This window comes from Rhinopithecus bieti, unplaced genomic scaffold, assembly GCF_001698545.2.
Source record: "Rhinopithecus bieti isolate Rb0 unplaced genomic scaffold, ASM169854v2 scaffold_7212, whole genome shotgun sequence".
Lineage (NCBI taxonomy): Eukaryota > Metazoa > Chordata > Mammalia > Primates > Cercopithecidae > Rhinopithecus > Rhinopithecus bieti.
Window position 1 is genome coordinate 5,350,981 of NW_016806198.1, and position 14,155 is coordinate 5,365,135.

General features: G+C 47.9%; 1 protein-coding gene across 1 annotated transcript in view; it reads right to left on the reverse strand.

Moving 5' to 3' along the window:
- TG (thyroglobulin) overlaps window positions 1-14,155 on the reverse strand; it is a 274,315-nt gene that overhangs the window by 238,197 nt on the left and 21,963 nt on the right. Inside the window, 6 exon segments of the mRNA XM_017875139.1 lie at window positions 1,511-1,711; window positions 2,732-2,834; window positions 4,159-4,271; window positions 4,823-4,900; window positions 5,285-5,422; window positions 9,134-9,373. Coding sequence (XP_017730628.1) covers window positions 1,511-1,711; window positions 2,732-2,834; window positions 4,159-4,271; window positions 4,823-4,900; window positions 5,285-5,422; window positions 9,134-9,373 — 873 coding nt within the window.

Consider the following 14,155-nt stretch of genomic DNA (forward strand, 5'->3'; position numbering starts at 1 on the left):
ACAAGACTCCAGGTTAAATCCTGGCTGCTCTACTTGCTAACTGTGTGACTTTGGACATGTTCATGAACCTCTCTGAGCCTCAGCTCTGCCATCTGAAAAATGGGGAGATAGGAGACCTCTATCTATTTACTTGCATTGTTGGAAGGCAAAAAATGGGATAAGGGATGTGAAAAGCACCTTTGAACAGGTTATCTGTACACAGGAGCTATGTCATGGAATCCTACATGGCCAAGCCACATACAGTCTTCCTAAGCGCTAAAGGAGCTGTGCTCCAGACGTGTTCCTGGAGGAGGCCACACCGGTCTGTGTCCTGGGTCTCAGTGCAGACCACTCCTAGACCTGGAAATTGAATGTTGATTTTGTCTGACTTAAGGTGGACTCTTCACTTCTCTCCTTATTTCAGAAGCACAGGGCGGGCAGTTGCACTCATACATATCCACAGAGCACCTACTGTGTATTCTGCATGGTGATAGCAGCTGAGAGTCAAGATGCAGATGAAGCAGGGCCCCATGCAGAGGGGAGCAAAACAGGACTTGGGGGAAACGGTGTGTGGTAAGAGCCTTGGGCACAGCACAGGTTCAGGGCAGGAGGGAGTACAGACAAAACTGGAAAGCAGCCCCCGCAAAGACAGTGGAGAGACTCTTCCCTCCCACCCCTGCTTCTGAGGCTTCTCCCATCTCTTTACAAATATCAACCGTAAGTATCACTGGACCTAATTAAATTTCCCTGCAGTTCCAAAATGTTGCTTAGAGATTAGAAAATAAAAATAAAGAAAGAATAAAAACATCAAAAGAAAGGCAACTGCGGCAAACTCAGAATCATTTAGCACAGTATTTTGCAACTCTGCCATACCCACCACCCCAATTTGTAATAAGTACTTTGCAACGTCTCTATTTCCTGTCCTGAAAAGAAATTCACAGATAGTCTAACCCACCTGCTCACATAAATTTAAAAATGACTGTAATGTCCTATGACCTGAGCAGATTGGAGAAATAAAAGGTTAAAAATTGATAACAATATATTTTAATATTTAACAATATAGTTCAACATTCTATATATTGATGGGATGTATATTTCAATATTTGACATTCACTAAATTTTTTAAACTAGAAATAAAAATAAACAAGTCAACACCTCCACAAATTCCTGAAGGGCCCCAGTGAGGATGGAACCATGACACTGAGATCCTGCAACCACGGTCCTTCTCCCCAGCTGAGGACACAGAGAATAAGACCCAAAACTCCTGCGCAGGACAGCCCCCAAGCTTCTTGAGGTGCCAGTTCCAGAAGTTCCCTGCCCAGGCTCTTTCTGATTTCAGTTCCCAGAAGGAGCGTCTTCAGAAAATAGATGTAGGTTTTCACACGAAGGGACTCAACCACAACTCCATCCCTCCTGCGCTTCCTGTCTCCCCTCCCGCCCCTGCCTTCCCAGTTTCTCTAGAACTTCACTCAGTCTGGATCAAAGAACAGATATGCAGGCCTTGTCTTTCCCCCAGGGGGTCATGACTTACTCTCACAGGCGGGCTGGCTCCCGGCCACGCGCGTCTCAGGCACCTCTTCTCCACTGTCCGTGACACACCAGCAGCTGCCCTGGGCCTGGTCGCATTGCACTGGGGAAAAGCCCCCATCCTCTTCCCTGCAGGCTGGGACATAGCCTGGGCCAACTCTCCTGGAGAGGACTCCACTCTTGAGCACATTGCAGAGGCTTGGGCCTGATACAGAGACAAACCAGATGAGCTGGGGACCCAGTGACCACTCCCTGCTCAGATGCCCAATCACCCTCCCCACCACCCACGGCCACCCTCAGTCCACCTGCCTGCAGGGTCTTCCAGGGGTCTGGGGCTGCCTCCCCACCAGGAGGTTGAATGGCAACAAGGCAAAGACTAGGCCTGGCTCAGCTCTGTACTGTCTCCTCTCCACTTCCTGCCCTCAAGTAGCTTGGAGTCTTAAAGGAGAGTTAACAAGTACGCGAGCAGGTACAGTTCTGTGAAATAAAGGCAACAATAGTGCAGTGTAGGAGCCTATAGAGGAAGACAGAGGCCAGCAGAGGCTTCCTGGAGGGACAGATGTGTGGTCTGAGCAAAAATTTGTCAAGTAAGGGGTGGGGAGGGGATAGACGGACATATTGCAGGTGGCACAGCCAGAACGCCTGAAGGCCCAGGTGGAAGAAAGTGTCTTCATTTTTCAAAAGTCTGACCAGAATTTATCACAACTGCACCCTGAAGCACAACTGATGGAGAAGAAAGAGAAGCCGAAGAAGACACACCAGAGCAAGATGTGTAGGGCCCTCGAGTCATGCCAGGGAGCTCGAGCATGGCCCCGAGGATAATGGGAGCATTTATGGTGTTTCGGCAGAAGAGGGACATCTGCATATCATCCTTTGGGGACATCACCTGGGTTTCACTGTGGAAACCAGATTGTAGGGCCACACATCCGCCCAGCCCTCCAAAGCCCTAGGACCCCCTTTGATGCGAACCAATGTTAGTTTGCACTTCTCAGACACAAAGCACAGCCTGCTCCCTACCATGTTTGCTTCTCCCAAGAATCTGCAGAAGTGGGGGAATATTGCCCCTATTTCATAGATGAGAAAACTGAGGCATAGTGAGGTCAGCAGCTGTGCCCCCACAGCTATGGAAGAGGCAGAGCTGGGACATGAAGCCAGCTCTTTGGACTCCACACTCAGTGCCCCACAGAAGAGGTGAGAAGCCATGCTGGGAGGGGCTGCCACTCACACTGGGCACTGCTGTTCGAGCCAGGCAGCAACTCTTCTCCTGATGCAGGGTCTACACACCAGGTGCCAGCCTCCGATGCCTGCAGCCTGGCATACTCTCCTGTCTGAGACAAAGCCAAGGTCATGTCAGTCACTGTGGGCAAGATGCTCTAGTGGTAAACCTGCTGCTGGCAGATGTCAAAAGTGTCCCTTCCAAAACAACAGGTGATGGCTTTTCCACATGGAGAGATGCGGAGGTGGGGAGAGGTGCTCTCCTGTTCCCAGTCCTTTACATGCATCATTTGATTGACGGCTACAACAGCCTCGTGAGGCATAGACCATGGTTCTCCCACTTTTGGGTGGGGGAAACTGCAGCTCTCTCAGAGAGGGAAAGTGGGGCATCGCCTCGCAGCTGGTGAGTGAGAAACAGGTCAGGTCCAGGCCCAAACCCATCTAGACCCAAAGCCTAGCCACGCTCCTGGACCAACCTCACTAATTCCAGAAATGATTTTGACAAGCACTAGAATCTCCACAGGAACTGGCCTTGCAAATCACACCTCAGAGTGCCTCTAAGCTCTGCTCTGGAATCACTTTTCCCACCATTGGACATTGTGGCTTCTCCCTCTCCTTCTCTCTGTGTAAGCATCAGTGCCCAGGAAGAAGCAGAATTGTATTCCAACAGTAGGTGCTTTCCAGCCAAGATAAAAAAACACTAAATGATATTGACAATTTCTCTATGAAATGATTCTTCAGTGGGTCCATGTTTATAGTACCAAACAATAATAAGGAAACTTTTGCTTATCACTGTCTAGTTTCATGAGTTTCAACACTGCTGTTTCATCTGCTTCTCATCACGTCCTTGGAAGCTGAGCAGAGTGGGTGGTGGTGTTCCTACCATCCTATTTTAGAAAAAGGACACTGAGGCCCAGAGACTTCCCTCACTTGGCAAGAAAGTGGTTAAGTTCTGGGCATAAATTCTTTCTCTAGGAGCTCTACATCAGTACTTTGCTGAATTATGAGTTGTTACAATCACCCCGGGAGCTGGGGAGGGAAAGAGGCTGGTGTCCTCCGTGTGTGTTGAGAACCTGGGACGCAGTGAGCATAGGGCCTTGGCCAAGATGCCTTTAGGAGAAACATGATAGCATGTTTTGTTTATTTTTCAAAGAGTTCTTATGAAAGATATTTCCTTGGAATCTCCAAACAATCCTAGCATTAGCTAGGACAAAATGTGGCCTGATCTTATGATTAAACAAAACAAACTGGGACACAGAAAAGGTAAGTAAATGGCCCAAGGTCACAGAACCAGGTTCTAGCAGGCCCAGACAAACACCCAGGCTGAGAACGCCATGTGAGCTTTTAACTAAGCTGAATGTATTGAACAAAAAGAAAAATCATCTTCGGCCAGCGGGGACAAGTCCCGGCTCCAATCCTGTGCTTCCAGAACCTTACCTCTAGGCAGGCTGGGATGAACAGGTCTTTTGGAGATGGGTTTCCTTGGGATCTAGCCTGTTTCCAACTGGAAATCAACCCACTGGTTTGAGATTTCTCGCAGGTTGTCGGGCCTGTGGGAGAGAGAGGTGTTCATAAAGGACTGGTCGTGGGAGCCAAGGGAAAGAGGGGATCCCAGGCTGACCCCAGGTTTCAGGGTCATGGGCCTGGGTGAATGCAGGTGCTCTTCACAGAGAGGTAGAACCTCAGAGGACAAAGACTCATGTGGGACATGCCAGCTTTGAGATGTCAAGTGGACTGTGGATTACACACTGTTGAGCCTCAGGAGAGGGGTTGGGGCTGCAGGTTCAGATGTAAGGTGATTGCTGAAACTACAGGAGTGGCTGAAACTGCCCAGCAGGTGTACAGAGGGGGAGAACCAGGGTTCCTTCAAAAGCCTCAGCTGTTTCCTTCCACCTGCAAAGCTGGGAGCCTTCCAACTAGGAAGGGCCAAGGTCAATGCAAGCTTGCAGGCCTAGAGACTTGGGAAATGCATCCAGCTGCACCCGGGGCCTAGCTGAAGGGCTGAGCCATGGAGTCTCCAGCAGTTGGGCAACCACAGCTGACTAGGCCAGTGATGCCCACCAACGGGGGTCAGGAGGAGAGCTCTGCTGGCTTCACTTACACTGTGGAATCTGCAGAGAGCGGGTAGTCAGTGAGGCAGGGATGAACCCTCCTTTCTCGTCTACACACCAGCAGTGCCCTGGAAAAGAGCCAAGGGGAGGACATTCAGGAATTGCACTAGGGACTTACCCCAGAGTGTCCCATAAACAACTTTCCTTCTTCACTCACAGCAGTGCAAGCCTGGTCACCTTCTGTCCCCAGTCTAGACCCCCAGTTGGACATTGTCCACAATCACTCTGATGCCCCCAGCAACCACCCACTTGTCTTTCAGGCCGGTAGAAGGTCTCTGCTCCTGTTACACAGGTGAGATAACTGGAGGCCAGAGAAGCTAAGGAATCTGTCACCAGCTGCTAAAGAGGAGCCCAAGAGTCCAGCTCATTTGCCTCCCAGTGTGGGGCTCTGTCCTCTAAAATAAAAAAAAGGGGTGTCACTTGGCCACCTGAAGGTGCCTATCCCTCCTTACCAGTCCCGGTGTGGCACTGCACAGGCTCCCAACTTCCGAACGCATCGCATTGTGGCACATAGGGGCCCAACCGCAGAAGGGCGGATGCTCCAGCCAAGTCGTCCAGGGAAAAGCGGCGTCTTTGATAGAAGCTTAAGGCTGGAGTCAGGGAAGGAGAAAAGCAGAATATGACCACCTGCTCTGTGTGGGCTCTGTTGCTGAGAACAACCACATATGTCCTGGTTCCAACAGAAGGAGGCCTTCTTATTTATTTATTTGACAAACATTTCAACCCACAGTATTACAGAGGCTCCTTGCACAGTAGGCAGACACTCAACAGATTGTCCTTTAAGAATAACACTTAGGCTGCAGCTTGAAAGAATATTATAGTAGACCTCTACAATAACTTCCATACAGAAATAATTAGGTCAGTGAAATGTCTTCAGGCACATGAGATAATAGTAATAATAGATAGGCTCTATACTCATATGTTAAGTGTGAGGCACTAGCTAAATACATATCTTAGTTAATTTAATCCTCACAGCAATCTAGAAGAAATGTCATATTATCCCATTTAATGGATGAGAAAACTGAGACACAGATGGATGAAGCAACTTAACCAAGGGTTCATAGCCAGAAAGGGGAGGGGTTGGCCTTGGAACACAAGAGGGCAATCAATGTCAGCTACCCTTGTAGGTTTCCCTATCAAACTCCTACAGTTTTTTAACCTCCTTTGAAACTTTGATATCCACAAAAATCGTATCAGATGTTCACAGCGGCTCCATGAAGCCAGAACTTTTACCCCAGGTGAGGATACAGAGGCTCAGTGAGGGAGCTTATATGATGAACCACCGACCACCCCACTAATGAAACTGCACCTGCACCCACCCTCAGCTTTGCACATGGCTTTCCCCACCACCAATGTAGTACATAGTATACTCATTTATTGTGTTAGCTTTGTCTCCTCTGCACTAGCATTTAAGCTCTTTGGTGCAGAGATTTGTGTTTATTTTGCAAACAGAGGAGTGTCTGGCTCATACTAGGCACTCAAGAAATCACTGATTGGGAAAAGAGTGAATGAATGAATGTATGAGGGAGAGAGGAAGCAGCAAGGATGGGCAGCTGGTGGGACACACATCAGCTTGGTCTGGGTCTTACCAGGCCCAGGCTGATTTGCCCCGACCACCACCCTCCTCCTAGGTGGCCATGAACTGTCACCTGAGCCCTTTCTCCACTCCTGCTGGCACTTGGGGCAGGTTGGGGTTCCTCACCAGGATCCTGGAGGGAGAATGGCTACATCTGCAGCAGCACTGTTGGCAGTCACCTGCAGCCCGTTGGGACAGTTCTCCCCACTTCCCACTTTTCAGAAACAGGCTTCATGGCTCCAGACAGGAGAGCCTGCAGATCCAAGGATGCCACCAACCCACAGTCTCAGAGCCCATCTGGGGACACCAGGACCCACCTCTGAAGCAGCCCGGTAGAGTGGACTGTTCTGGAGTCTGCCAGGCCTCCTTCTGAATCCCGGCACTGCGCCTCCTAACTGTGATCACGAACAAGTTGCCCAACCTCTCTAAGCCTCAGTTTCCTCATCTGTGGACTGGATCTAACACTCACCTAACAAGGCAACTGTGATATTTACATCAAAGGAGCTGACAGGCATTAAGCACCAAGTGCTTGCCAGACCCAGTTGTGTGCATGTACTCCCGTGGCCTTTGCCACCCTCATTAGGCCCTCAGACATGGCTACCAGGTTCTAGTGGTCAAAGGCACTTTGCTCTGGGCCCTCAATCCCCAGACTCTCAGGGAAAAGACCTGGCCTGGTCCTCTATGCTCCCTTCCTCTTTTCTCTACAAGCTCAGACATGCGAAGCTGAGCATGTGGCTACTTGGAGAGGAACTTCTTAGCTCGACTTCTAAAGAAAATGCGTCATGCCATTCAATGACTAATATCAACGGCACCAGCGACATTGCCTCCCCTTTCTCGACATTTCTCTCCCTGACCAAAGCAGTCACAACTGAAGGGGCATCAATCCCACTTCTCGCTTTGGTTACCTCAAATCCTGTCTTTGTACAAAAATGTAAAACAATAGGGTTCTTCCCAAAAGCAGAAGTCTCCAAGTCTCTGAGGAACAGAGAAAAGCAGTGTCTAGGCATAGGGTGAGGGTAGTGGATGCAAGAGAGAGAAAGAAGGGAGGAAGGAAGCAACAAGGATGGTTAACCACCATCTACTGAGCTCCTGGTAGGTGTCAGGCACTGTGCCATGCACCAGGGATACAGAAAGAATAAGACACAGTGCCTTGTCCTCCAGAAGAGATGTCTAGTGAGAGAGAGAAGCAGTAACCAAGATGGCATGCGTGAGATTGACACATGGTATTAGGAGAACAAAGATCACTGAGACCCAATCCCATGCTGGCAGTAGACATCCTGGAGTGCCTGCTGGATTGGATGGGAAGGCAGGGAGCTGTCCTTCTGCTGGAGGGATTCTCTTTGACTTGGAGAAGATGTTGTCAGGGGAGGACTGCTTTGCTGTTTGGTGACTCAAGTCTGGAAAGCTAGACAGGGAATCAGCTGAGACCATTTGACAGGGATGTGGATCCTGAGTAAGATTCAAAGACAGATGAATCATTTGTCCTTGTCAAGTTGACGTGGGGTCAGTGAGAAAACTTGGAAGGGACCTGCTCTCCTGCTAGAGCAGCTGTGAGGTCATGGAGGAAGAACAAGGGCTCTAGGATGAGGCAGAGCTAGGCACCGACCTCAGCAATACCTGGAATTTGCCCAGCAGGGAACAGGAGAGCTGAGAGGATGAGCTGGAGGACCAGGTCTCTGGGCTTCCCATCCAGGCCCACTGGTTATCAGTTGTGTGAATTCGGGAAAGTGACTTAACCTCAAACTCCGTTTCCCCATTTGCAAAGAATTGTGGATGGTGATTATACCGTCATTCTCTTGGAGCTGTTAGAAGATTAAATGTGAAGATCTGATAATCTACTTAGCACAGTAAGTGCCTGCTCAAAGGTGAGGTTAGAATATTGTTTAGCTGGTCGAGGGCTGTGACTCATGCCTGTAATCCTGGCACTTTGGGAGGCCAAGGCAGAAGGATCAATTGAAGTCAGGCGTTTGAGACCAGCCTGGCCAACATGGTGAAATCCCGTCTCTACTAAAAATGTGCAGATATTAGCTGGGCGTGGTGACGCACACCTGTAGTCCCAGCTACTCGGGTGGATGAGGTGGGAGGATCACTTGAGCCCAGGAGTTCGAGGCTGTGGTCAGCTATGATTGTACCACTGCCCCCAGCCTGGGCGACGGAGCAAGACTCCATCACAAAAAAAAATATATATATATATATTGTTCAGCTGTTATTATAGACCAGAGGACTGCAGGCTCCCTGAGCTTATGCCTCTGTCACATGCGGGTAGTAATTCCTGCTTTTTGGAGTTACTCTCAGGATCAGGTGAGATCAATGTGTCATAGTTCCTCAATATCTCGAGGCTTCCTCTCCCCTCCCCCTGTGTGATGTTCCTGAATCCCCGAAAATGGAGGGAAGCTTTGGAGCAGGCCATGGGGATTGTATGAGCATTCAGGGGCTTGGGTCCCTCACATTTTAACAAGAATATTTGGGCTTCGTGGGAGCAGCAGGTGCTATCTGAAACCTGCCCTAGGGTAGATTTGCTGGAGAATCAGGGAGCATTTTAGAGACGGGTGCAGCATTCCAGCTTTGACTGGCGCCCCCAAACCACTTTGCCTTTTCTTCCCATGAACCCACCAGCCTGGGGAAGCCAAACCACAAAGTCCTAAGGATGACTGAGGAGAGACTAATTTAAGCTCCTGTTTTTCCAAAGGGATGCAGTAAGAAAGCTGAAGGGCACCGCACTTACTAGACTGAGCCGCCAGGCGAATGGCGTAATCACTCCCGCGCAGAAACTGCTCCGCGAAAGCCTCCCGGGGTGGGAAGAGTGGAGGAAGGCCGAGGTCCTCATTCCTCAGCCGGATTCCCTTGGCCACCAGGAAACTCTCCCCCAGAGGGAACCGAGAACTGTTGGAAGCTGAGACAATCTCTTCCGTTTCCCTAATGAAATGCAGTACAAGGAGCTTCGCTTCCTCACAGGAGCCAGGACCTAGGGGAATAAAAATATCCCAGATGGACTCACTCACCACGTGGACCTCCCTCTGACTCCCATGAAGCATGTGTACCGTCACACACACGCATACACACAACACACACACACATACACACACCCCCCACACTACACACATACCACACACACATCACACACCACACGCCACACACATATACACCACACACACACACATACACAGCTCCCCCCACACACTACACACATACCACACACACACCACGCACCACACGCCACACACATATACACCACACACACAACACACACACAACACACACCACACACACCACACACACACAATATACACATACACGCCACCCCCCCACACTACACACATACACACCAAAACACACCACACACACACACCACACGCACACCACACACACGCCACACAACACACCTATCACTCCCCCACACTACACACATACACACCACAAACACCACCCACACACATACACACCACACACACAGTATGCACATACAGATCACGTACACCACACATACACATACACACACACCACACCGATACCCACCACACACACCACACACATACACATACATACACACCCCCCACACCACACATATACACGCCACACACACACACAAATACACACCACACACACACCACACGCACACCACACACACGCCACACAACACACCTATCACTCCCCCACACTACACACATACACACCACATACCACACACATACCAACCCCCACACACTACACACATACACACCACAAACACCACCCACACACATACACACCACACACACAGTATGCACATACAGATCACGTACACCACACATACACACACCCCACACCGATACCCCCCACACACACCACACACATACACATACATACACACCCCCCACACCACACATATACACGCCACACACACACACAAATACACACCACACACACACCACACATACATGAACACCACACACACACCACCCCCACACACACATACACACACACCACTCACACACACAGACACATCACACACACCATACACATATACCACACACACACACACCACACACACCACCCACATATGCACCATACACACAACCACACACATACACACCACACACAGTACACACACACCACACCGTACACACACATGCACACCACACACACACCACACAGACACACCACACACATACATATACACACACACCACACTCATATACACACATACACATATCACACATACCCACACACCACACACACCACACATGCACATACCACACACAAAAACTCACACACCATAGCCCATATAGAAACACACACACCCCATAAACACACACCACACACACATACATAAACATACACCCACCACACCACACACATACACACACTACACAATACACACCCACACGTGCGTGCATTTTTGCCTCAGCTGTTTCCTTCTCAGCAGCTCTTTCCACAACCTGGAATATTCCTTATTTTGCCTCCACACACTCATTCAGTCACCATTTGTGGAGGGCCCACAGCATAAGATGAGTAATAGCTCATATTTGCTCCATGCTGGGCATCATTCTGAGCACATCTACACAGACAATCTAATCGATGNACCCACACGTGCGTGCATTTTGCCTCAGCTGTTTCCTTCTCAGCAGCTCTTTCCACAACCTGGAATATTCCTTATTTTGCCTCCACACACTCATTCAGTCACCATTTGTGGAGGGCCCACAGCATAAGATGAGTAATAGCTCATATTTGCTCCATGCTGGGCATCATTCTGAGCACATCTACACAGACAATCTAATCGATGCAACAGCCTAATAAAATATTTTTATTCTCATGCTACAGATGAGAAACTGAGGCATGGAGAAGTCATATAATTTAAACGAGTTCCCAGCTAGCAAGTAGCTGATTCAGAATTTCAATCTAGACAGTCTCACTGTGGGAATAGTGATCTTGACTAGCTCTCTCTAACGAAGGATAGACAGATGATGGATGGATGGATGCATGGATGGATGGATGGATGGATGGATGGATGGATGGATGGATGGATATCAGAAGTTGAAGGAGGCACTGTAGATTAGTAGAGGGTTATTCCTGTGAAGCGGAAAAAGCCTGGCACTCAAAGACCTTTGGGTTCAATTTTTGGGTCATTTATTAGTTGTGCAACCATGGATAATGCACTTAACTTCTCTGAGTTTCAGCCTCCTGATCTGTGCAATGGGAAATATTGGGGTTTTGTAATGAGCCTTTGAAGTGTTGCAGTTGAAGTGCTTGGCACAGCATCTGGCACATGCTGTCCTTGGCATTGTCACTTAGCAAAATCCACCCTCGCCATATTTACTTAAAACATCACATTGTGAATTCAACAGTGGGGGTGTCACCGGATTCTTTTGAGAACGTGGGATCAACAGAAAACTTTGACTTCCAGAATTTGAAGTTATTGTTTTCTTGTTCAAAAGGATATTATCAAATAATTCATTCTATTAATCCCAGGGATTTTGAATCTCTGAAGCAAAACTCACACTTAAAACCTCGGCTTGCTCTCCATTTCTTCCAGGATAAAGTGAAAATCTACAACTGGGCACATAAGATCTTTTAAAATCTGTCCCCAGCTGTATGCAGTGGTTCACGCCTGTAATCCTAGCACTTTGGGAGGCCGAGGCAGACAGATCACTTGAGCCCAGGAGTTCAAGACCAGCCTGGGCAACATGGTAAAATCCTGTTTCTACAAGAAATGCAAAAATTAGCTGGGCATGATGGCACATGCTTGTAGTACCAGCTACTTGAGAGACTGAGGTAGGAGGATCGCTTGAGCCTGCTGCAGTGAACTGAGATCATGCCATTGCAATCCAACATAGGCAACAGAGCAAGACTCTGTCTCAAAAAAATTATAATCCTGTTCCTGATTTACTATCCACCTCTTCTTTCATTCCCTCCTGCATCCCCTCCCCTCCTACGTCTATAACCTTTTCTCCACCTCACTCACAGCTTCATTGACTCAGTGCATCCTATTTCCTCTGTTGCAAAGGGCCTGCCACATCTGTGACTGGACAAACCCCTCTTAAGATTCATCCCAGTAGTTGGGGTCAAGCTAATCTTTACCCCAATCTTCAAGGAGTTAGTAGCCCCTTTCTCTGAGCACCCTCCACTGCATTTTCCATGTATATACCGCTGCTCCACCATTGTCATTTATTACTTTCCTGATAACATCCTTGGTTTCCCCCATTGGTCTCTGAGCGTCTCAGGGCAGACACCATCCTTTACACGACTATCTCCCCATCGTACAGTACAGAGCACACAGTAGGCAGTTCATAAACGCATATTAAATGAAGAAAGCAAAATTTCAACCAGGCCAGAGATAGCAATGCAGACTCAAATTCCTAGAGGCCAGAGCCATCACCCACACATGCATGAAGGAAGTTATTGGTCCCTTCATTACTCACTGCCAATTGTATTAATCCAGCCATCACTTATTAAGTCCTTCCTATGTGCCAAATCCAGCACTTTATATCAACTACTTTTTGTAATTCTTCCAACAAGCCTTTGAGGCAGTTATGTGTTGTAACTCAGATTTTACAGATGACACTAAGACTCAAAAGAGTTAGCCTCTCTCAGGTCACAGAGCAGTAGATGTTAGAACCATGGTACAAGACAGCTACTGTTCTGTCCTCCAGGCCAGTCCTCCTCAAGCTTTTGGCTGTACTGAATTCCCCTGGGAATATTGTAGAAATGCAAGTTTTGATTCAATAGGTGGGGCCTGAGATCCTGAATCTTTAACGAGTTCCCAAGGTGAATGCCAATGCCACTGGACCACACTTTGAGTATCAAACCCTTTCAATCGTATACCCTTATCAACAAAAGAATTTGAATATGCACCCCCCCAAAATGGGTATTTTTTTATAAGGCATATACACACACTACTAAAATAATACACTACATGCAGATTTTTAGCTGTTTCAGCTATTAAACATTTAATTGCAAAAACGAAAATATTAATAGAAATGTGAAAGGAAGATAGAAAATACTGAATAGAGATGGAAGTTCTAACATTTTCTCCCTAATGGATGGTCTTGTATCCAGTCTCTTGTTACTCAATTAAAAAAAAAGCCAATTACTCTAAGTCTAGTTCTAACACTCTCTCCAGCATTCAGACTAAGGTAAGACTAGTCACTAAAGTAATCCCAGCACTTTGGGAGGCTGAGGCGGGTGGATCACCTGAGGTCAGGAGTTCAAGACCAACCTGGCCAACATGCTGAAACCCCGTCTCTACTAAAAATACAAAAAAAAAAAAAAAAAAAATTTAGCTGGGCATGGTGGCAGGCACCTGTAATCCCAGTTACTTAAGATCTGAGGCAGGAGAATTGCTTGAACCTGGGAGGCGGAGGTTGCAGTGAGCTGAGATCGCTCCATTGCACTCCAGCCTGGGCAACAAGAGTGAAACTCAGTCTCAAAATAAAATAAAGTTACTAGGTACTTTTGGTTATTAACAACTCACGCTCCTAAAATTGCATACAAATAGGACCAAATTTAGTCTTAGAGAATTTAAAATTATAGGAATGTAGCCATGTAAGAGACCTGACCACTGGTATGGAGAATGATTCTACCACAAAAACCACAAAAATAAGTAAGACTTCTTATCTAACAGGCCAAAATCAATGTGTTAACCTTGAGGGTTCTATTGCTAGAACTTGACATTTGAATGGAGGATCCTTGCATTGTCATCTCTGAGTTGTTCAAAATGCCAAGGATATTACTGTTCTCATCACATGGTACTTTCACCTAACATTTTAAA